This window comes from Vicugna pacos, chromosome 9 (assembly GCF_048564905.1).
Source record: "Vicugna pacos chromosome 9, VicPac4, whole genome shotgun sequence".
Lineage (NCBI taxonomy): Eukaryota > Metazoa > Chordata > Mammalia > Artiodactyla > Camelidae > Vicugna > Vicugna pacos.
The window spans coordinates 26,846,958-26,869,111 of record NC_132995.1 but is presented as its reverse complement, the minus strand read 5'-3'; the positions used below and the strand labels follow the sequence as shown (position 1 = coordinate 26,869,111).

The window sequence follows — 22,154 nt, the reverse complement described above, 5'->3', positions numbered from 1 at the left end:
GTGCACTTCTTGGAATGCTGCCACCACCATAAGCAGAAGCCCTGTTGGAGGATGATACACACGTAGCAGAGACTAGACATCTGAGTCAAAGCTACTGTAGACCAGCCAACCCTCAGTGAGCTTACTTGCTAACCTACCAACACACAAGCCCAGCCTAGACTGGCCAAGCCTGGCCTGGATCAGAATGGTTTGATTGACCTGTGGACTCATGAGGAATTACATTCCTTAAACTACGTTTTGGGAAAATTTGTTACACAGCCATAGCTAACTGACACATCTCCTTTACTAGCCACCATGCTGTCCTGTCCCTCTCACACCATTTTCTCTTCTCAGAAGCCAGAGTGATGTCTCTTCCATTGTCAGCCCCCGATGGTTTCTTGTTGTAATTGAATGAACTCCAAACTCTGGACCATAATCTTCAGGGCCTGATTCCCCACCTCTCCTTCCCAGCTCTACTTCAGCCACAGTGACTGTGCTCTCTGTCCCATGCCCACGCCTTTGCTCTCGCTGTTCCCTCTGCTGGAGCAGGCCCTCCTGGATCCACATACTCCTCAGCCACGTATTAACTCAAATATTTCCTCAGAGAGGCCTGCACTGCCCACTCTAGCTAAAGCTCTCACTCCTCCCTGACCCTCGCTCAGTCCTTTACTTTCATTGCACCTGATTCTATGTTCTCATTAGTTGCTGAAAGTACTTGTGTTGAGGGGCATAGTCACTCCTCAACTAGGACATAAGCTGCAGGAGAGCAGGACTTGTGTCTTTTTCTGTTTCCTGCTTCATCCCCAGAAATTATAACAGTTCCTGGCATATAGTAAGTCCTCAAGAAATATTTGCTAAGTGAATGAATACCAAGCCCAAGGGAAAAAACAAAACAAACCTTTGTGGCATAGCTTACAAATCCATTGCAGGCGTGCTGTGCTCTAGACCTGTCTCCAACTCCAAGGGGCTCTGCTTTTCCTTAGTGGTGACTTGAGTGGGTGTATGTTGGTGGAGGTGGGCGAGGCGGTGGAAGCCGCCAAAACTTTACTCTGACTCCAAAGCCTAATGACTTACATGGAGAGACCCACTCACTTCCAGGGGGTCACTTTGGAGCCTCGAGGTGGGGCATGAAGATTTAGAAAACATCTGGGGTGGGGGCGGGGCAGTAGAATCCTCGCCCTTTTTGTATATGGAGGCGGAAAGTAAAACCTGACTAGTGGCCCCCTAGGGGTGTGCACTAGCCCCTGCAGGCTCAGGGACCATCAGTTTTTGGGTTTGCCATGAGGGGCATAGGTTTTCAACAGGGTTTGACTCACATGGAAGGGCCCAGTTTTGAGGACCCCTTCTGGGGAAGTCGGGGCTGGGAAGCCTGCTCCACATCCACCCCAAGGACTATGGGAACAGCTCACATGTTTATTGAGCTCTTGTGTGTCAGTGCCTGTACTTCATGCTTCCCATGCAAGCTCTTGTTTCCTCTTCTCAGCATCTCCACTCAGCGGGTCTATCACAAGCCCCATTTTCCAGGTGAGGAAGCAAAGGCACAGAGAAGGGAAGTAACTTGCTGAAAGTCACACAGCTAGTAAGTGGGGCAGTTGGGATTTGAACTTACTTGAAATGCTTACAGGGACTAGAATTGTAACCTCAGTGGGCAGTTGCTCCATGACAGAAAAGCAGCGTCTCTGAACTGTCCTGTGGAGTTTGCCGGTGTCTCCATCACACAAGAAGGCAGAATGAGAGACTAAGGTGAGGACGCTCTTCTCATCCCAGCCCTGCAGCTTCTCGCCTGTGGGACTCTGAGCAAGTTCTTAGCCCTTTGTGGCTTCTTTGAGTAATCCTGTTTCCCTGAACTGATAGAATTCTCCCCCTCTTGCTCTCCAGATCAGATACCCACCCCCCACACAAGACAGCCAGCTCCCCACAGAGCTGTGTCCCCCACGGGTGGACGTGGGGATAGTAGGCAAGACCTGTGGTGGGTGTGTCCCCAACAGCCCCCTGAAGTCCCTCTGGGGACTCTGGGCTCCCATTGGTCACTTCTTCTAAGATTTCCTTTCTAAGAAGCCTTTCCTAATGAGTACTCTTTGCAGGGCAGGGAGAAACCCACAGTTTTCCCAGAGTTGGTTCTGACGTGGATGATGAAGACAAACACTACATGAGCACGATGTTCCAAGCAATCTAGCCTTGTTTCCTGATTGCTACCATCTAAAGGGGATGCACCAGGTCTGAAGGGCCAGGTGTGGTGTGCCAGAGGGTGGCATGTGGTGGCCGAGGGTCCAGCGGCAGAGGCAGCTCAAGGTGGCCAGGGAGAGGAGCTATTTAGAGGGCTACGCTGGTGTTTTGGTTGAACACCTTTTTAGCGTCTATTTCTCCTTCGACCATGTGGGGATGGATGTCCACGTTCATTCCTGCATCCTTGCACAGCTTGAGCAAGGTCCGAATGTTGTTCTTGGATAATCTCAGGTATCTGTGCGAGACAAGGCCAAAGAGGTCAGTTGAGGGTGGAGTCACTGTGGCTCCAAACTCTACTGAAAAGAGATTAGATTAAGCAGCACCAGTGTGGGCTCTCTACAAGGAACTGGCTCTCTAGACATTTCTGGAGCTGACAGAGATCTCATGAAAGAGTGGGACACCCCAAAGCACCTCCATAGATTTGGTGGGAGATTTTATTGGTATAACTTTTTTGGGAAATCAATTTAGCAATATATAAGCCAAGAAACCCCCTGTTCCCCCCCCACAAAAAAACAAACAGGTTTATTATTTTCGACTTAGTGACTCCACTCAGGTCCTCAGCTTATTGCAAGAAGACAAGTCAGTGGAAAGAAAAGCTATATAAATAAAATGTTTATTTAGGGCCATCAGCAATAGGGAAATAGGAAATTCCATCAACCGAGGAATGGTCAAGCAAATAATGGAATAACCATTTTTAGGACCCTTCTGCTAGCGTGAAAATGTCATTAGGAAGAAAAGGTGCAATATGGCTGTGACGTCATGCCAAGTGGGGAGGAAAAAACCAGGATGCAAAGTGTTACGTGTTTTCTTTCATCACTGCCATGTGTGTATAATCTGAGTGAGGGCAACGGCCGGGGGAAGTACAGGACAGTGGGAATCAAGGCTGAGAAAATTGTAGGAATACAGGTGAGTATTTTTGAAAAATAATACTCAAACAAAATTGTTTTAGTTAAAAAATTAAAATTAAAACATTAATTTGAAATATTACTAAAGCTCCACATTCTGACCTATATTGAAGAATAGGGCTGATCCTATTTATACGATGTGATTTAGAGAGTATCTCTGCCGTCATAGCCCTTACCCCACCATTAACTTTGACCTTGATCCCAGCTTTACTATAAGGAGGAGGGCTCCCTACTCAGGCTGCCCACTGGTGGGTACTTTGCTGCAGATGGTGGGGGAGGAGCTGATAGAACCTGGGGTTTCTACCCTTTGGGAAGGTCCTTCCTTCTCTTTCAAGGTCTGCCCAGAGTGTCCCTGTTCTTATAGCCATCTCAGTCCCCACCCACACCTGGACACCTTCCCCTGACTGTTCCAGACACAGTCTGCCCCTCCCTTCCCCAACCAGCCCAGCCCCAGGTGGTCTCACGCATATCCGCATGTGGGCACTCACTGAGATCCCAAAGGACAATTTCATCCTTTTCTTGGATGTCTTTCTAGTGGCCTGTTAAATGCCATCTCTCCAAATATTCTCTCCTCCTCCTTGGAGGGCAGGGGCCCTGTCCAAGTCTTTTCTCCCCACCATGGAGCCTAGGTGGGCTGTCAATTAAAACCATTTTATCAATCTGAAAGCCATAGCCAAAGCCTCCTTCAGTCAAGGAGGCTGCCTGTCTATCTTTCAGCCAGTCAGTCGTTCCACCCATCCATCCCAGCCAGTCAGCCAGCAGAGCAGGACTGTGTGATGGGGTCGTTGGATGCCAGGCATCTGAGGCCATGTGAAACCTACAGGTGAGTTTGCTGCTGTCAGCTCTGCAAGCATGACTGCCTTAGTCTGTTGTCCTCCTCTGCTGAAGCTTCCGAACCTTGTCAGGTACAGCCTTACAGTAAAGAATGACATTGGACTAAGGAGGGGTGCTTGGATTTGGGGGCAGAAACCAAGCTGTTCTCGGTGTTGCTGGAAACCAGTGGGTCTTGATAAGTAAGACAAAGAACAAGCAAGAAGGGAGACCCTGTGGTAAGAACAGTAAATGCCAAAGGGTTTCATGCTTTGTTTATGGTCCCTTTGGAGTCTAAAATCCCAAACATACAGCAGATAGTCACTGGGAATGGTGGCTACTATCACCCGCAATTCACCACCACAGTGTAAGGGATCCTAGGGGAGTTTTCTGTTAAAACAAGGCCACAGACAACTCATTCTTTCCTTTGTGAATAATACCCGTGGTTGCTTTTGTGAAACAAATAGAGATTTTGGAAGGGTTGTGTATGTGTCCAAAGGTGTGGCATCAAAATGGCAGCATCTAAATGTCTTATCCATCCAGGAGATGGTCCACTAGTGAGAGGGGCTGCTTGGAAACACAGCGGGTTTCAGCTTCAGCCCTGGAGCAACCCTTTGGGACCCAGAAACAGAGCCCAGACACTCTACGGCCACCCTCCGACACTCCGGACCCAGCCCAGGTGTCTGAATCTAGGCAGTCGTGAGCAAAGCCTAGCCTTGCAGGATGCATCCATCCCCACCCACGCAGGCTGCTCACCGGCAGCTCAGCACCTCCTCTGGCTTCAGCATCCTCACCATCTCCACCTTGGGCTCCACACCCTTCTCCATGAGGCTCTTCAGCTTACGCTCGTAAGAGATGTCAGACATCTTGCCCACCCAGTCTCTGAAGAGGGTGGCCCTTCTTTGGGGGAAGATGGCATCCTGTAACGTGGGTTCAGTGATGCTTTGTCGATGGTAGGGCATTGAGCGCTGAGTGGACTCTTGAGTGATTACATCCTTGATGTCTACGTCTGAAATTGGACAGATGTCACCAGGGAGTTAGATCCTGGTAGAGGTGAGCAGTATGGGAGACAGGCAGGGGAGGAGGCCTGAAAGGCTGCAGGGGCTTCAAACAGTACTGAGATATGAGATCTTTTCAAGGTTTTGGCAGGTTCTCCTTTTTAGCATTCATTTAATCCCTAGTCAACTTTTTGTGCCTCCTGTCTCCTTGCCTCCTCAGCTCACTCCCCTTCCCCTCTTTCCTTCATTTCCTTCTCCCAATCTTCTCTCCACCCCCCCCCCAGGGAAAATTCTCCTAAAGTGAGCTTTTGTCTAGAGAGGGTAGGGGAAAGTATTAGAGAAGGTAAACTTTGAGCTGGGTTTTTAAAGGACAAATAGTTTATCAGATGAAAAAGGGAAAAAGGTATTGCAGGCAAAAGGAACAGCATGTGTGGGCAGGAGGAATACATGCACAAAAGCACACATATGTGAAACAAAATGGTGAGTGTCTGATGTTACCCAAATACTGGGATTGTATGAAGTGAAATACTGTTGGAGCTAGAGCTCGGAGATCTTCATTATTTTCTTCCTGTTAAATATAATTCTAAGTATTTTACAGTTTTTTACATATGCCAATGGAATATTTTCTTCCCATTTCTATTTCTAACTGATATGACTAGTACAGAGAAAATACTACTGTTAAATTTTTTTTCCAGTACACCAGCAACCATACCAAATTTTATTATTTTTTGACTAGAATTCCTTGAGTTTTGCAGAAATGCAACCGTATTAGGGGAAAAGTGAAAATACATTGCTTCTAATATTTATAAAAATTTTGTTCTCTTCATGACGTGTTGCATTTGACAGATTCTGCCAATGTCAGTGATGGTGATAACAGTCATGCCTCATTTTGTTCCTGATTTTAATTTAAGTGATTTTAGCATTTCATCATTTAGAATATTTGCCACTACTTTTGGCATATGTTTTATAATGTTTAGCAGCTTTACTCTTAGTTTACATGATTTTTATTAGTAGTAATTGTTTGATTCTGCTTATTGCTTTTCTAGCGTGCAGTTTTCCTTCAACTTACTGATGCAATAAATTACGTTATTAGATATCCTGATTTTGATAACGTAACCATTTGCAACCTGCTATAATAAATCTCACTTGGTCGTGGTACTTTATTCATTTCATACATGGATATATTTGCTATATTTTCATACACTGAGTATAGTTGCCAACATTTTTCATACCATTTTGCATCTATATTATTGTGAGATTGGCCTGCTCTTTTGCATAGTATTTTAATACTAAGGTTATGACAGCTTGTCAGATTAATACAGAAATGTCTACATTGTAATATGGTCTGCCATAGTTGAAGTCATGTTGGGGTTATTTGCTTTTTAAATGTTAGGTAGAACTTGGTGTGGAACCATTTATCCTGGTGCCTTTTTTAGTGGGGAAGTGTCCACCATCTTTCAATTTTTACCTCAGAAATTGCTCTATTCAACTTTTCTACTCTTAATTATGTCCATTTTGATAATTTATACTATGACAGGAAATTATCCATTTCTGCTAGGTTTTCAAATGCATTGTGGAGAGGTGCATATATATCCTATTATAATTCATTTAATGTGTCTCTTGTCTTTGCTTACGTATCCTTTCTTATATAAAATCTTGCATATTTTGACTCTTTGTGACATGCCTCATGATAAGTGTATCTTATCTGTCACTTGCTTTTTCAAAAAGCTGGCTTGGTGTCTATCCTTTTAACTATGTTTTACCTTGTATTTCATTAATCTTAGCTGGTATTTAATATATTAATTCTCTCTTTTGCATGCTAATAATTTTTCTATCTTGTTAAATTAATAGAAGTGATAATTTAAACAATTTTTTTTGTTTTATGGAGACAAGAACCACTACTTTTAGTTTGTGCTGTAGGTTTTCTTCTGAGCATAGATTTTGCCTTTGTCCCACGGATTTTGGTGTGAAACAGGCATATTTCTGTTAGTTTTTTTTTCTTCGATATAATGGTATTTTAGGAGTGTTTCTTAATTTCAGTTGAGATTATCTTTTAATTTTAATTTTATTTCTAATTATTGCTTTAGGATAATGTAAGTGGCCCTAAAATCTTTCCTGTTATAGAATGTTAATGTTTTCTTCGTGGTGAATATGCAGATGATTTTTGTAAATATTCTTGGGCCATATAAAAGTTTGTGTTCTCTATTCAAGCATAAATGTATGGTTTGTTGATTGCATTGGTAGATTCTTCTAGGTACTTCCTGTCGTGTCTATTTGATCTATCTCTAGTTCTAAAAGAGGTATAGCACAATCTCCTACTATAAGTGATATAATTATTTCCCCTTGTTGCCCTAGACCTTCAGTGAAGTCTCCTTACACACAAAAGCTTCAAGAGAGAGGTCTAGGGAGAAATGAAGGGAATGTGCTCTGTGTCTGGGCGAGAAGAGCTCAGGGAGACAGGGACAGCTACCGGAAGTGAGGTCTATGGATGCTCTGGGGCCCAGCAGACCAGGATGCTGGGAGCTACAGAAAACCTGGAGAAAGGTTTGGGGCTTTCCGTAGGGCATAAATCAATCTCTTTCTATTTTATTTTTAAATGAACTTTTTATCTCAGAGTACTTTTTGATTTACAGAAGAGTTGCAAAGATGGTACAGAGACTTCCTGTCTACATACGCTCTGTTTGCCCTGATGTTAATGTCTTACAGAAGCAGGAAACAAGAAATTAACACAGGCACATTACAAGGGCTGTTTGGATTTCACCAATTTTTCCACTGAAGTGCTATTCCAGGATTCAGTCTAGGATCCTGTGCTGCATTTAGAGCTGATCATATTTAATTCTGACAGGCAGGTAACTGCCGTTTGGTTACAATGGCTTTGGTGTATTAAACGAAAAGGGGAAAAAAACTTTTGGTGGGGGGTTGCACAATCGGAGTGGTTTGTACAGGAGAACTGGCAGTTCCTGCTCGGAAGCTCTTGCCTCTCTTCCTTTGGGCTATTTGGAATCCCTTTCAGATTTCTTTTTTACCATGCACTTCCATCCCAAGAGGCCAGGCATGATAAATGCATCTGTTTTTCCAACACAGCCCATCTGAGAATGTTAGCAAAATGTTAACTTAGAAACAGCCATTTGCTAACATTTATTGAGCAGCTACTTTGTATCAGGCTAAGTGCATTCCTTGCCTCGACTCATGATACTGTGAGACAGGTCACACAATGTTATTGTCCCATTTTAGAAATGTGAAAACTAGACCCCAGAGGTGGAGTGACTTGCTAGGGATGATACAGCGCTGAGTTTGATATAGAGTGGTGGGGCGGGGATTCAAACCCGAGTAGTCTTGGCAATAGGTATCTGGCATAACCCCAAACCACCCCTTCTTGGGTGCATGCAGCACCTGGCAGGTTTCAGGCCACCAGGCGTGGTACCTTCAGTGACACTGATATTGTCACAGTATCTGTATTAATTAATTTGAACGTGAAGTTGATGTCACCAAAATGGCTTCAGGAATCCAGGGGGCAGGATGGGCTCCTGAGAAGAGATCACCCAGGTGCCCACAGAGCCTTGACACCCACTCGCCTCTGGTCCAGAGCACACCCAGCTTGCGCTGTGATCCCTAAAGAGTCACGTGGGCACTCCTGCGTCCACAGAGGTTGGATTGACGTGGATGCAGCTGCCCTAAGGATGGTATGAGTGTTCCGTCCCTCTGAGGGGAGGGTGGTTTTGAGGACAGCTCTGGCATCCCATGACCAAGGCGCTTGCCTTACCAGATTTCCTAGGCATGTCCTTGGGGTAGTTGCCCAGGGCCATGCTGAGGCGTTTTCCCTTTGCTTCCACTCTGTAGAGCCTTCTGTACAGGGCAGAGGTCTCCTCATCCTTGGCGTTTTGCCCCGAGACCTGAAAGGGGACCTGGAGGGAAGTTACATGCTGGGGAATGGGATCTGGCGCCCCCTCCTTCACCCCCGAAATGAGCGAGTTCAAGGGTTTGTTGAAAAGCAGGCAAGGGGGCCAAAGGAGAGACCGGCTCTCGGCGCTGGGACAATGGCACAGGGACAATGGCACAGGGATGCTCTGGTTCCTGCTCACTCCTCCCTCTGTCCCCATGGCTCAGAAGGAAGCCATGAGGGGCCCCTTGCTGGAGGCCTCCCCTTTCCAGGGGCACTCCTGAGTGGTCTTTAGGGGGAGGTGGTACCCGGGAGGAACGCACTCTGCCGCAGAGGTGCAAGTCTTCCCACCAGGGTGCACGGGGTGGGGGATGGGAGCTCGGCGGGTGGACTGATCCATTGTGGGTGCTAGTGTAGGGCAGGAATGAATTTTAGAGCCTTAAATTAAAAGAAAAAAGGGGGCCATACCCCATGTAGGATGGAGGGGTAGCAGGGCTAGGGAGGCAGGGCTGCATCACCTGCTCAGAGAGTGGCGCCTGGTGATTCTGTCCCTGCAGTTTCTGGACGTTTTGGGCTTTCTTTTCTTCCTTCCTAGGTGCTTCAGAGAATGTCACCCCCTTAGATTTGTTCTTCTGAAACAACAGGTAGGAGAGCCTTGTGGCCACCTCAGTGGGCCCAGACCTGCCCCTGTCCCACAGAGGGGAAGGCTTCACCCGGATTTAATACCAACTCTGGCGCTCCTGTCCCCCATCTTGGTCCTTCTGCCTCCGGACATGCCCTGCTGTCCATATCACACCACCTCCAGAATGACCTCAAACCCTAGGTCTGGCTATCCTTAGGGAGCGCCAGGGCCCAGTGGGGGAGGGGCCCACAGAGGTGCGTCCAGGCGGGCCTGGAAGGGGTGGGCATGGGGTGCTGGAGCACCACAGGAAGAGCTGGACTGACTGGGCCTCCTCTCGGGGTGTGCCGTGGGGTCTCAGGGTCGTGGGGCCATGACTGGTCTCCAGGTCACATGGCCTGGCTTGCAATCCTGCTCTACGGCTCAGTGGCTGAGCAACTCTGGGGAGGGGACTGCTCTCTCTGTGGCTTAGTTTCCTTATCTGAGGATGGGGGCAATAGCAGGACCTACTTCACAGGGTTATCTTGGAAGATAAATGAACCACTGCCTGCAAGTGCTAAGCCCCCCGTGAATGCAACAATATGTGGGCGGAAGGCGTTAGAAGGAGTGTTGTGATGAAGGAGCTGTCCAAGGGTGTGTTTCAGGCCATCTAAGGAGGAGGTGTTGGGGTTTCGTTTGGCTTTGGGGAAGGGGTGTGAGCTGGGGCCAGGGCTGATGGCAGGTTGAACAGAGAGAGATGATAGACAGCTCCTCCAGGCGTGGCCTTCCTCCCGCCTTCTCCTCTCGACCCTCAGCTCTCCTCCAGTGTCACCGGAGTAGCTGCTGCCCCCTTTATAGAGGAAGCCGACTGGAACTGGTGTGGCGACACCACAGACCCAAGAAAACTGCAAAAGCTGCTGATCCAGTGGCCGAGACTTTGAACTTCAGGGGTCTTCTTGGATGCCAAGCAGGTCAGAGGGGCACCGCCCTCTGGGTAGCACCATCATCCGTGCTGAAGAGGGGAAAAACCTGGACCACCAGGAGACGGGAGAGGAGGCTGCAGTCAACCCTCCTCCAACCGTTTTCACGAAAGGGCCCCCCCCCCCGCCCCGGCACCTGCCGTCTGAGACCTGCCACAGAAGCATCACCCTCTTTCTCAGGAGCTCCTTTCAAAATCCAAATGCTTCTGGCAAGGGTCATGATGCTTGCAGATTTAATTGTACTTTCAATTTAAACTTGTTTCCTCCCTGGATCCAAAACTATTTACAATGGAAATCGCATATAAGGTCAAGCGGTGAAAACATTATCAGGATGTGATCTTAGTGAGAAGAGATGGGATCAGATATTATTAATCATAGAAGTGAATATAATTTCTGTGATTGATGTTGAGTTCTGAGAGGTCCATCAATCAAGCTTTAATACCACCCCCCCCAAAAAAAAAACTGGAGGGCGGGGAGTCGGGTAGGTAAATCACTAGCGCCTTTGTGTAAAACATGTTTGCCAGGAGTATTTAAGCGTGTCTGATGGAACTGGCACTCCGCAGCTCTCTGACAATAAATGAGCAGCACATAACCAGAATGGAAACTTCTCTGAACGGCAGGGGGCGCTGGATTGAGTGAGGCAGAGAAAGCGGAGGTGGTGATGGGGAGTTGGCCTGATAGCTTGGGAACAGGATAAGTCTGAGTTTGAGCCCTGGCTCAGCCCTTCACTAGCTCTGTGAGCTCAAGCAAATTATTCATCTTCACCTTGGCTTCCCTTTCCTTCAGCTGGCAGGGGAAGGGGGGCGGTTAAGAATAGTGCCTACTTTGTGCCTTGTTGGGAGCATTTGACGAACATCTCATGGCATGCTAAGCACAGGGCCTGGCATGTTGGAAACGCTTAATAAAAGTTATCATTGTTGGGTGAGGGTATAGCTCAGTGGTAGAGCGTATGCTTGGCATGCACAAGGTCCTGAGTTCAAAATCCCCAGTACCTACACACACACACACACACACACACGTGCATGCACGCACACACACACACACACACACACAAGCATCAAAAGTTATCACTGTTGTTAGCAATGCCACTTTGCCCATTTTTCTCGGGGCCAGGGGAGGCGAGACCAGGTAGCATCCTCTGTAGAAAGAGATCACTTTCTAAGGACATGGCTTGATTTCCCATAGATGATGGGCCCAGAGGGGAACTCTGGGGGAAACTGAGGCCAAAGTGGTTGCCAGAGTTCCTGGAGAAAAAGGGAAGTGTGGTTCTACTGATTGAATGTTTGTGTCTCTCCCACCAAATTCATATGTTGAAATCCTAACTCCTAGAGTGATGGTGTTAGGAGGTGGGGCCTTGGGAGCTGGTTAGGTCATGAGGGTGGAGCCTTCATGTGTGGGATTAGGGCCTTATAAATAAAGAGGCCCAGAGAGCTCTCCTGTCTCTTCCTCCATATGAAGAGGTAGCAAGAAGGTGGCCATCTATGTTTATTTATTTATTTATTTTGATGGAGGTACTGGGGATTGAACCCAGGACCTTGTACATGCTAAGCACGTGCTCTACCACTGAGATACACCCTCCCCCAGGTGGCCATCTGTGAACCGGGAAGCAGACCTTCATCAGATACCAAATCTACTTGATCTAGGGCTTCCCAGCCTCCAGATCTGTGAGAGCGTAATTTCTGTTGTTATAAGCGGCCTGGTCTATAGCATTGGGTTCTAGCAGCCCAAATAGACTAAGACAGACAGGTTACAACTAGTTCTGTTGCAGGATAGAAATGCAGAGGTATGTTAGCAGGGGTCCCAGTGCAGGTAGTGGTGGAGGAGACTGATGCCCTGGAGCCATCATGAGGACGGAAGTGCCTGGAGACAGTGGGAAGGACCCGTTCTGCCACCAAGACCCTAGAAATTATTGTCCTTCAGTCCTTCTCGAACACTGACCAAGACGGCCCTGACATTCCCCTCACCTTGAGTAAACCAGCCAGGTTTCTTCCTGGACTCTAGACCCTTGACCACCCTTTTCTGAGAACAATTCCTTTGGAAAACTTGTAAACTCTTTCTCTGATCCTTTGAGATGTAAATCTTCACCCAGCCTCCTGCCAGTTTTACAGTCCAAGAGTATTTTTCTCAAGGACCTGGGAGCCATCCCTTTGAAATGTAATCATCAGGAAAAGACAGCACTCCCACCTCCAGTCTCTGTGGGAGGGCAGGAGCCTAACTACACAGGGAGAGTTAGCAAACACAGATGGCCTGATCATATCCACAACACCCCCCAACCCCATCCTCCAGTGCTCTCCTCCTGGCTCACCCCAGTGCTTAAAACGCTCTCTCCCCATCACATCATATTGCAATAGCCTTGAGTGAAGTCTTCCTCGCAAGTTTCCTTTGACAGAACACACCTGGAGAGATTGCGCCTTCTTCCTCTGCCTCCGCTCCAGCCACTCCAACACCCGCGTGAGGTCCGACATCCGCCTCTCCTCAGCCGACCTCCACACGTGCTTCCTCTCTGTAGGCAGCGAGTCCTTCAGGTCCTCTGGCTTCTCTGTCATCATGGAGCCTTGGTCGTGACTTGGGCGGGAAGGTGGCACACTCTCACTTTGTCGAACCCTCTGCCTCTGCTTGCTGGCCTGGGTGACTCAGATGGTAGGACGTTTTCCTCATGTGATGAACATGAATGTGAACATATTTTGGCAGTATTAGACCACAGATGGGATTCTGACTTTAAAAGGGTAGGAGGTCTAGCGGGTGATTATGAGGTCACTGTCAGGCTGGTCCATGAGGGTCAGAGTGGAGTGGGACACTGGCATCCCTATGTGGCCGCTGTCCCTCTCTCAGCACTGTCCATCACCTGGACTCTGCCACAGCCTCCTGTATGGCCTCTCCACTTCCATTTCCAGAGAGATCTTACTAAAACAAAGGTCAGTTCCCATAGTTCCTCTTATCAAAAGCCTTCAGTGGGTCCCTGGAGCTTATTAAAACATCTGAATTCCTTAGTTTGGTAGGCTTTCCACAACATAATCTAATTAAAATGGAGATTTTTAGAGGCTGAATTACTTTTATATTTGTTGAAAAGACAGTTACCAGATGCCAACTATGTGCCAGACATGGTGCTGGGGATACAAAACAAGATAAAAAACATAGTCAGATCTTGTGAAACATATGGGCTACTGGGAGAGACGAGACAGCAGTCAAATAATTACCCTATGAATCCGTCATGACAAGTGAAGGTGAATGCTCTGAAGGAAAGGAATATAATCCTAAGAACTAGCCAAAACAAAAGAGCCAGACGTGGATGCGTAGCGGGTGGATCACAATGGGGGAATGAGTGGAGCTAAAGTGTAAGCAGGCCTCAGTGGGGCCCTAGACAGGGGGACAAGCAAGTGTAAAGGCCCTGTGGCAGGATGGAAGCAGGGAACATTTGAGGACTAGCAGAAGGCCAAGGTGGCTAGAGTACCAGATAGTGATTAAGTAGAGAGTCAGTCTTCAAGGAGCTTGTCGTTTCCTTGCAGAGACACCTACAAAGCCTGGCGGGCACTGTTGTGCCTCCCGGTGCTTCCTCTGTGGTTCCCCCTTGAGGTTCAGGTGAGTAAACACGACTTCATTTTGAGGGAAGGCACCCCGTTGATCTGAGCCAATGAATACAAGGCACTCCCCAGGCTAGAGTGATTGGCACGAGAGGGGCTCAGTCAGCCTGGAAGTGGGAGCTTTTGCTTGGAATGTGAGGAGAAGTCTTCATGTCAATAGTGGGGCATTTGGATGTGAAGCCTGGAATGGTGGTAAGAATTTTTTTCTGATGGGGGACGGAAGCTACCATGAAGACGAACCCCATTCAAAGAGCAGGGCAGAGCCAACAGACCCACTGAAAACACAAGCCAGCATCTGAGTTTTTCAGACTTTTAATGTGTAACTCCACCTGAGTTGTATTTCTGTCACTTGCCATCAAACCTTTTATGTCATACAAACAGCAAATACAGGGGCAATGGTAATAGTGAAGTAGTGACATTACAAAAAAGTGCAGAGGGAACACAAGAGAGGGCACGGTAAAGTCTGCCTGGAGGGATCAGAGTAGACTCTGCCAAGGAAGTATTAGAGCTCGGTCTTGAAGGATGCAGAGGACTTTGACAAGAGGGAAATTACATCCCAGCCGGAGGGAGCTGCACCGGCCAATGGTGGTGTACGCGGAGGGAATAATCTGTGTGTCCAGAGAGTGGAGGCTGGGGGAAGGGCGTGGAGGGTTACTTTGGAGCAAGGGAATGAAGGTGCTGGAATTCTTTGTTGCTTTAGAAATTTCATTCGTTCACTCAACAAGCAGCTCCTGAGTGCTTTTGATGGGCCAGGCAAGTGATGTGAACAGTAGTAGAGGCAGGTGGGGAGGAGAGCGGGCATGCTGAGCTGGAAGATCTCAGGACGACGCCCTGTGTACATTGAGACAGCATCAAGTAGAGCACTGTTGCCGGCAAGGCTGGATCCCAGGTCCAGATTGAATCTGGGATTGTGCTGAGGGTTGACAGAAAGAAATGAACTGTAGGAATTTGGGGGTGGAGGGAGGAACAATAGCCCCTAACCCCACCAAATAGTCCTTACAGAAACAAATTGCAACATGATGTTTATTAAGGCTTTAATAAAAAAGACATTAGCCAGCGGTGCAAAAGAAATAAACAGTGTGTCAGGGGAAGATTTTTTTTTTTAATGTGCTTTCTGTCATCAGAACCAACATGCAATGCTATCCCTGGCTGGGCCCAGGCTTGCTTTTCCTGGCTCTGTCTTGGGGACACGGGATGGGTTGGTTAAGAGAGGTGGAGACTCGGTGACCTGTACCCAGGGAGCCTTGGACAGCTTCCTCCCTCCCTTCCTTTAACAAATGTTATGGCAGAACTTGGGGAGTCAAGAGGCACTCAGACTGCAATTGAAGTTCCAAGATTGCAAGACGGGACCGCTGGGGCATTCTGAGTGTCAGAGCTAGAAATGCTCTTGGAGTCCCCTAGTACGCCCTCTCATTTCACAGATGAGGAGGAGACCAGAGCCCCAAGAGCCCAGGAGACCTGCTCAAGGTCAAAGCCAAATTGTGGGACCCAGAAATTCCATTAATAATAATGAGGCCCAGAAGAATCTGTATACGTCCCTCAAGACTTTTTATATCTGCCGCATTAAATCAGGGGTCTCAGGTTCAAGTGTGAAGCAGGTGACATGAAGGAGCGAAGCTGGCTGAGTGTAGGCAGTAGGGAGTGTGTGGAGTCAGGTGAACGGGCAAGCTGTCACTAAACTACAGCCGACTGTGGCCACGTGGCAAGGTCAGTCCGGTGGCGCCAGATTGTCTGAGGTTTTAAGAGAATCCAGAAATCCAGATGTTTATGTGAAATTAATTAGAAATAAACTTAAAAAGAAATGCTGATTAGGCAAAACCTACGTGGCCTTGTTCAGACCTAGGATTGCACATTTGTGGCCTCTGCCTCTTTGGACCCTCACCATGGCGGGACGCTCTGTGAGGGCAAAGGACTGAGGATGAAAGGAGGCAGAGAGAGGGGGAGGTGACTGCCCAAGTCCACTCAGCTGGGAATAAGTACGTCCAGGACTGGAACCCAGTTCTCCTGACCTGCAGCCCATGAGAGCACTGTGGGGCTCCAGGAGAAAGGAGTCTGAGAAACAAGGTTCAAGCAGCAGCCCCTCTTTAAGAGTTGAGGAGATCTCAAGTGTCAAGATAGGTTTGAGCACCTCCAAGCATCCCGGCTCGGGCTGGGGGGATCCTGGGGGCGAAGTCCACACGGGTTTTTCCACCTGGTGCTGCATGGTTCCTATAGAGAGGGGCTAGCTGTCTTTTTTGATTTTGTCCTCCTTTCTGGCATTTTAATAGTCAGTATCATTGCAGTATACAAGGGTTATTTAAAATATATATAATCTTATTAGCGAGAACCAGCGTCCCTGTGGCTGGTCCAAGTTCCGGAGAACAGCCATTGGTCCCCAGTCTCGGCAGGGTGCCTGCGGCAGGTGGCTCTGACTCCCAGAGTGCCACATCTGCCCTAGTTTTTGAGGACACTCCAAGCAAATGTCTCAATTAGGCCTCAGGATGGATGTGCTGTGGAGGGGGCTGTGATTTACGTACCCAGAGCTCTGCAGCCTCCGCTGTCCTGGAAATGTCCTTCCCTTGCTCTGCAGGGCCCCACAGAGGCTGTCGGCTGCCCAGGGCCCAGGCCTCAGGCTGGATGGCTCTGAGGATGGTGTTAAATGCTGAGCATCATGGAAGTGGGGAGACCGGGCTGATGGGGGTGCCCGAGGCTGGGGCCGAGGCTCGCCTGGCTCTGCCTCGTTTGCTTGCGACCTTGGACTTGCTGTCTGGCCTTTTTGATCTTCTAGCAACTAGAGCTCCATTACAAGTTGCAAACTGGTGCAAGGGGTATTTGATCCACAGATATTTTTTGTTCAGCCTGCAAAGCGTTTTATAAATCTGGGCATTTCATAAAAACATTCAAAATTCTGATTTGTTTAATAGATGGTGATCTGGTATGACTGGGCTGCCACCGTCCCCCTTGAGATGGGGCACATGCCATCTCTGGCCTCAGCCCTTCCCTTCTGGCCAGCTTTATCCATCTATAAGACCCACTTGTCCCCTGAAGACATGTGAGTTTATGACCCTGGAGGAGTCAGTAATTCTAAACACTTTACAAAATTACAAAGACAAATTTGTCTCCTTCTAGCCTTGATCTGAAGAAACAGGGATTCTTACCCCATTTCACAGGTCAAAGACATGAAATCGCCCAGGCCCTGGGCTGTCTGGTTTCTGTGTGCTGATTCCACCTGTCTGGTCCCCGGGGCCCACCTGGGCTGACTGAGGCTGAGGGGTTGACTGGTTCCGTTCCTTTCTCTGTGGCTTTCTGATTACGCGCCCACAGGGAGGCTGATTCTCCACAGACTTAGGTTTCCTCATCTGTAAAATGGCACTAACCTCAGCCTTGCTTTGCTCATGGGGATCTTGGGAGGTGCTCCTAAGACAATCAAGGACTTTGCAAAGTTGCAGAAACTCAGGACACCTGACAGTGTCACGATTACAGCATAATGATTCAGAGTACAGGCTCTGGAGAGGAATCCACCCTGTGCCAGCTGTGTGCCCTTGGGCAGGTCACTTAACCTCTCTGGTCTAAGTTTTCTCTTCTGTAAAATAAAGTCAGTAATAGTTCTTACTCCAAGCAATTGTGCTCATTCAGTGAACTAACTGGATAAAGTGCTTAGCACTGTGCCAGACATACAATATGTGCTTAATAAATGGTAGCCATGAGTACATAACATGGACGAATGCACAGGCCTACGATATGGCCAAAGGTGGGAGTGATGTAGGAGTGCTGATCCCACAGAACAATGGCCCTGGGAGGGCCAGTACAAGGGGCCCAAACTGGGGCAATAGCACAGAAACAACTCCAGCCAAGACCAGGCCACGGCCGCCCCCTCTTCCTCCTCCATGGCAGCGCAGCAAGAATCAGCAAGGAGGGACTTGGGGTTCGGCTTGGGCTCTGGGAGGGCTTGTCCTGCTGCTCAGAAGGATGGCTCGGGGCTCATTCCTCACTACTCCCCACCTCTCAGGGAAAGGCAGCCTGGAGGTCTGGTCCAGGGGGTGAATGGGGTTGGGGGGAGGTGACCCCAGGTGCTGGACAACACGATCAAAGGCAGGGGTGGGGGATGATAAGCTGGTCCTACTGGGGTCTGCTGTGGGCAAGTTCCAGCCTCCCTCTGCTTTCCCAGCTCAATTATTATCATTGTAATTTAAAAGGGAATGAATCCCCTGCTCCCAGGGGAGTGGCAGGAGCCTGTGGGGCTGAAGGAGGGAGGGACAGGCGCACTGCATGTGATGAGAGCCAGCCGGCTGTTCCTCGCTGTTGTGCAGGAAGTGATCCTGCAGTGACTTCGTCCTCAAAGAGCCCTAGATGAGGACTGTGTGTGCACGGGGTGGGAAGGGAGACTAGGCTGACACCCGCTCCGAGGACCACAGCTTTCTGGCCATTTGAGTCTACGATACATGTACTGGGGGGGAGCGTGGCAGGGGGTGGATTTAAGCCTGCCAGCCCCAGGGGAAATGGCTCAAATGTGACCCCAGGGCTGATGTGGGCTCCTGAGCAGTATTGTATTAGGGGCCAGGCGCTATCTGGACGTTCCCATGTAGTTCCTCGTTTCATTCTCCCACTGAACCAGACACAGAGGTATTGTCACTCCCTTACCACAGCTGGGGACGTCAAGGTTCAAGGAGCTGAAGTCGCTTGTGGAGGTCCCACCACTTGCAGACAGGGGATCCGGTTCCTCCTGCTTCCCAGGAAAGTGGGCGCTATTCTCACTGTGTAGATGAAGAGACCGAGGCTCAGGGAGGAGACGGAGCTGTGGTCCCACTGCCGGGCGCTGGAGGGTAAGATGTAAACTGGCCCTTGGCCTTGGAGTCCACTGCCCTTTCCAGGTAACCAAGCCGGGGAAGGTTCTCAGGATGCGACCCACTGGTGTCTCTCTGAAAAGCTTCCCTCCCCACAGGTACTTTCTCCATTTCTTGCTCCTCCACAAAGGCTGAGGACAACCTGGGCTGCTCTGCCCTCAGGCAGGGCCAGTGGAGTGTCCTGGGCAGGACAGTGGACTCAGGGGCCAGACCAGTGGGAATGGAATCCTGGCTCTGCTACTTGGCATCTTTGGCAAGTAAACACATCACCACCACCAGCAAACCCTCCAGTGCCTATCTTCCCTCATCTGTGAAACAGGATGAAGTGATACTATGTATCTCAGAGATTCCTGTGAAGAGTTATTAAATCAGGCTTTACAAGTGCGCCTGGCACAGAAAAGGGCCAGCTCCTGGTATTTTGGGGCATGTAAATGGCTATGTTGGGGGGTGGGTTGAACACTGGGCTGGCCCCCACCTGGGCCCCTTTTCTCTCTAGGTCTGAGTTTCCTTGCTTCTGCTCAGTTTCTTAGCACTCTCTCACCTCCAGTTCTGAGTCTGGGGTTTTGGTGTGCTAGTAGGGGCCCCTTGACCACCTGACAGACATTCAGCCCTCAAGTGCAGCAGTGCCCACACTAACACACGGGTCCCCTCTGTCAAACATGGAGCCCATGATTGTCAGTTCTTGCGGCCCCACTGCCCTCCCCCCCCAACCCTTGCTTCTGCCCCCAGAGCATCACGGGAACCCCACCAGGTCTCAGCCCTGCCCCGGGGGACATGACACTTCTGAGCCTCAATGTCTATCCCAGAGGCTGTTGTGGGGGTGGCTTCTGCCCCTGCAGCAGATGTTTAACAATGACTGGGAACATTTTTGGATGTGACAACTGGGGGAGGCGTGCTCCTGGCATCTTCTAGCGGGTGGAGGTCAGGGATGCTGCTGTTAAACATCTTACGGAGCACAGGCCAGCCCCCACAACAGAGAATTATCTGCCCCAAATGTCAATAGTGCTGAAATTGGGAAATCTTGGTCTACTGGACAACACAGACATATGGGCAAATGGTTAAAATTAAATGTGGTAAGGCCATAATAGAAGGGCGAGAATTAACTGGAGGTCCAGAAGTGGGAGGGAATAACTGAATCAGAAAAAAACAAGGGAAGTGCTGGTTTGGAGAAGTGACACTATCGCTACCTCGCCCGTGCCTCCTGTGAGCTCCCCGTGCTCGGTCGGCTCATCCAGGGTGCGGGTGCTGCTCTTCTGACGGTTCACGCCTCATCTGCTCCTGCAATTTCTTTTGTGCCCCTGGATCCAGCCATTCCTGAAGTACTCTCTGCTTATGTGGCATCTACAGGTTTCTTTCTGCCTTCCATTTGTTTGAGTTGTGTGACTTCTAATATATAAAGACCACAGCTATGCCTGCACACTCATAGCCCTTGTGCGGACTTTCCCCTCAGCTTTGCATACTCGGTGGCCTCCCCCTCAGCTGAGAGCTGCTTTCTTTCCTCCTTCCTGTGGCTGGCTGCTTCTGCCAGAGCTGCAGTACTGGCAGCTGCCATCCCTGTGGCATCAAAATACCCAAGCATCAATTGTGTGATTGAAGTGTTCCATCAGCCTGGACTGGGGGAGCCACAATCAGACGTGGTTCGTGGAACAGCTGCCCGTGCAGGGCTGGCAGTTAATTAAAAGCCCCATGCACTTAGCGATTAACTAATCACAGCGTGGCGGCAGCCGGCAAGGATGCAGTGACTTCTCCCGGAGTCGGCTGCAGCTCCAAACGTCTGCCCTCCGGCAGCAGCGGCAGCAGGAGGCTTGGGTGGCCCCAGTGCAGACATCCCCAGCAGTCCACAGTGCCAATTCCCAGCTGTCTCTCCTGCTTAAAGCTCCCAGGAGAGAGAGCGGAAGGGGCTCCGGGTGGGAGGGTGAAGGGTGGGATGTCGCTGCAAAGGATGGGGTAGGGTGGGGCTGCGGAGGAGAGGAGGGGAGGCTGTCAGGATGTGGCATCCACTGAGGTGGGAGGCCTGATAGGATGTTGGGCAGGCAGGGAGGGAGCTGGCCACAGGGGTGGGCGGAGTCCTGGGATAGCTCAGTGGCAGGAGAGATGACACGCCCCTATCCATTTCCGGGCAGTGTGGTGCAGTGGTTAAGTCATGGCTCTGCCACTTACTGCCCGTGTGACTGTGGGCATGGTTTTCAGCCCATTCTGCCTCCATTTTCTTGGGATTCCCAGTAAAATCTGGGATTAATAACCATACCTATTTCCTGGAGTTGTGGCTAGGATTAATCCGGGTGAAGGATTTCTAACACAATAAGCACGTGAAAAATTAGTAGCAGAGGGCTGCTTCCTCACGGTGAGGAAAGGAAGGGCCATGAAAGTGGAAAGTGACTTTGGTTCCAATGTACCAGGCCCTCCCACCCCCCACCCCCCCAGACCCCGAGGAGAAGTCTGGGGACTTTGAGAGCAGCCTTGAGGCTGGGGTTGCTGGGGCGGTGCTATAAGACAGGTGGCAGCCTAAGCAGGCAGAACTCGGAGCGGCTCCAGAAGCTGCGTTGCCCTGGAGGGCCCTGCGGCTGCTGCCCCCACGTGGCCACTCTGCCACCCTTGGCATGCTCCCGGGCCCAGCTCCGTGGCTCCAGATTCTGACCCTGCCCATCACGGGACCCCACGAGACTGCAAGTAGCTGTGACTTCGACATCTTTCATCTGGGCTCCCAGACTCCCTGTTACTTAACAGGAAAAGCTCACACTTCCTCACCTGGCTTCTTGTGTCCTCCCCCGATCTGCTTCAGCCTGTATTTCCTGTTCTATCTCTCCTTACCTCCATGTAGCCTGCGGTCCCCAAAGCTGCCACACTCTTGGCTGACTCTGTTCCTGCCAAAGAATACTTTCTCTACCCTCCTGGCCCTTTACCTCTGGAAGTCTAAACCCTCCCCTTCTCCAAGGCCAGGTCTGCGGGGACGCTCTGTGGTCTCTCTCTTGTGCGGCTGTCAGCTGGCCCGGGGGCGGCTTGGCAGAGCTCCAGCTCACGCTGGTCCTGAAGGGCCTCCCTGAGGCGGCGGTGCTGGGGCTGAGCCTTGTGTGAGGGGCTGGGGGAGCCCGTGGAGCTGGCAGACGGCGGAGGAGGCTGCAGCAAGGAGGAGAGGTTTGTGAGGCGGAGGAGGAAGGGCCGCAGTGGCTCACAGCTGGTGGCGTCGTCTCTCACTGGTGCGAGGTGGGAGACCTCCCCGCCCTGGGCCAGCTGTGCCACAGCCTGGCAGGATGTCGTATGGCTTGGGAAAGTCCGAGTTGAGAGGTTGGGTCCTGGAAATTGACCTTGCATCTACGACTTGTGTAAAAGCGATAGGGAACAGTCTGACTGGCTGAACTGCTGTCACATGATCA

General features: G+C 49.8%; 1 protein-coding gene and 1 long non-coding RNA gene across 6 annotated transcripts in view; one reads left to right on the top strand and one right to left on the bottom strand.

The window, feature by feature from the left end:
• Nucleotides 1–2,140: 2,140 nt before the first annotated feature.
• Nucleotides 2,141–13,103, bottom strand: C9H16orf78 (chromosome 9 C16orf78 homolog). 3 transcript variants are annotated; one of them, XM_072968812.1, is made up of 5 exons: nt 12,773–13,103; nt 9,317–9,430; nt 8,682–8,811; nt 4,677–4,929; nt 2,141–2,440 (listed from the first exon to the last, which is right to left on the bottom strand). In XM_072968812.1, exons 1-5 carry the CDS (start codon nt 12,923–12,925, stop codon nt 2,293–2,295), a joined length of 798 nt encoding a protein of 265 aa, XP_072824913.1. In that variant the 5' UTR covers nt 12,926–13,103; the 3' UTR covers nt 2,141–2,292. The 3 variants fall into 3 exon arrangements, with proteins under 3 accessions (XP_072824913.1, XP_072824914.1, XP_072824915.1); XM_072968813.1 differs by lacking the exon at nt 9,317–9,430 and having other exon boundaries at nt 8,682–8,823; XM_072968814.1 differs by lacking the exon at nt 9,317–9,430.
• Nucleotides 13,104–13,197: 94 nt separating this feature from the next.
• Nucleotides 13,198–22,154, top strand: part of LOC140698456 (uncharacterized) — a 52,463-nt gene continuing 43,506 nt past the window's right edge. For all 3 annotated transcript variants that reach the window (XR_012076245.1, XR_012076246.1, XR_012076247.1), the window contains exon 1: nt 13,198–13,291. This is a non-coding gene — a long non-coding RNA (uncharacterized lncRNA). The remainder of the gene's footprint in view (nt 13,292–22,154) is intronic.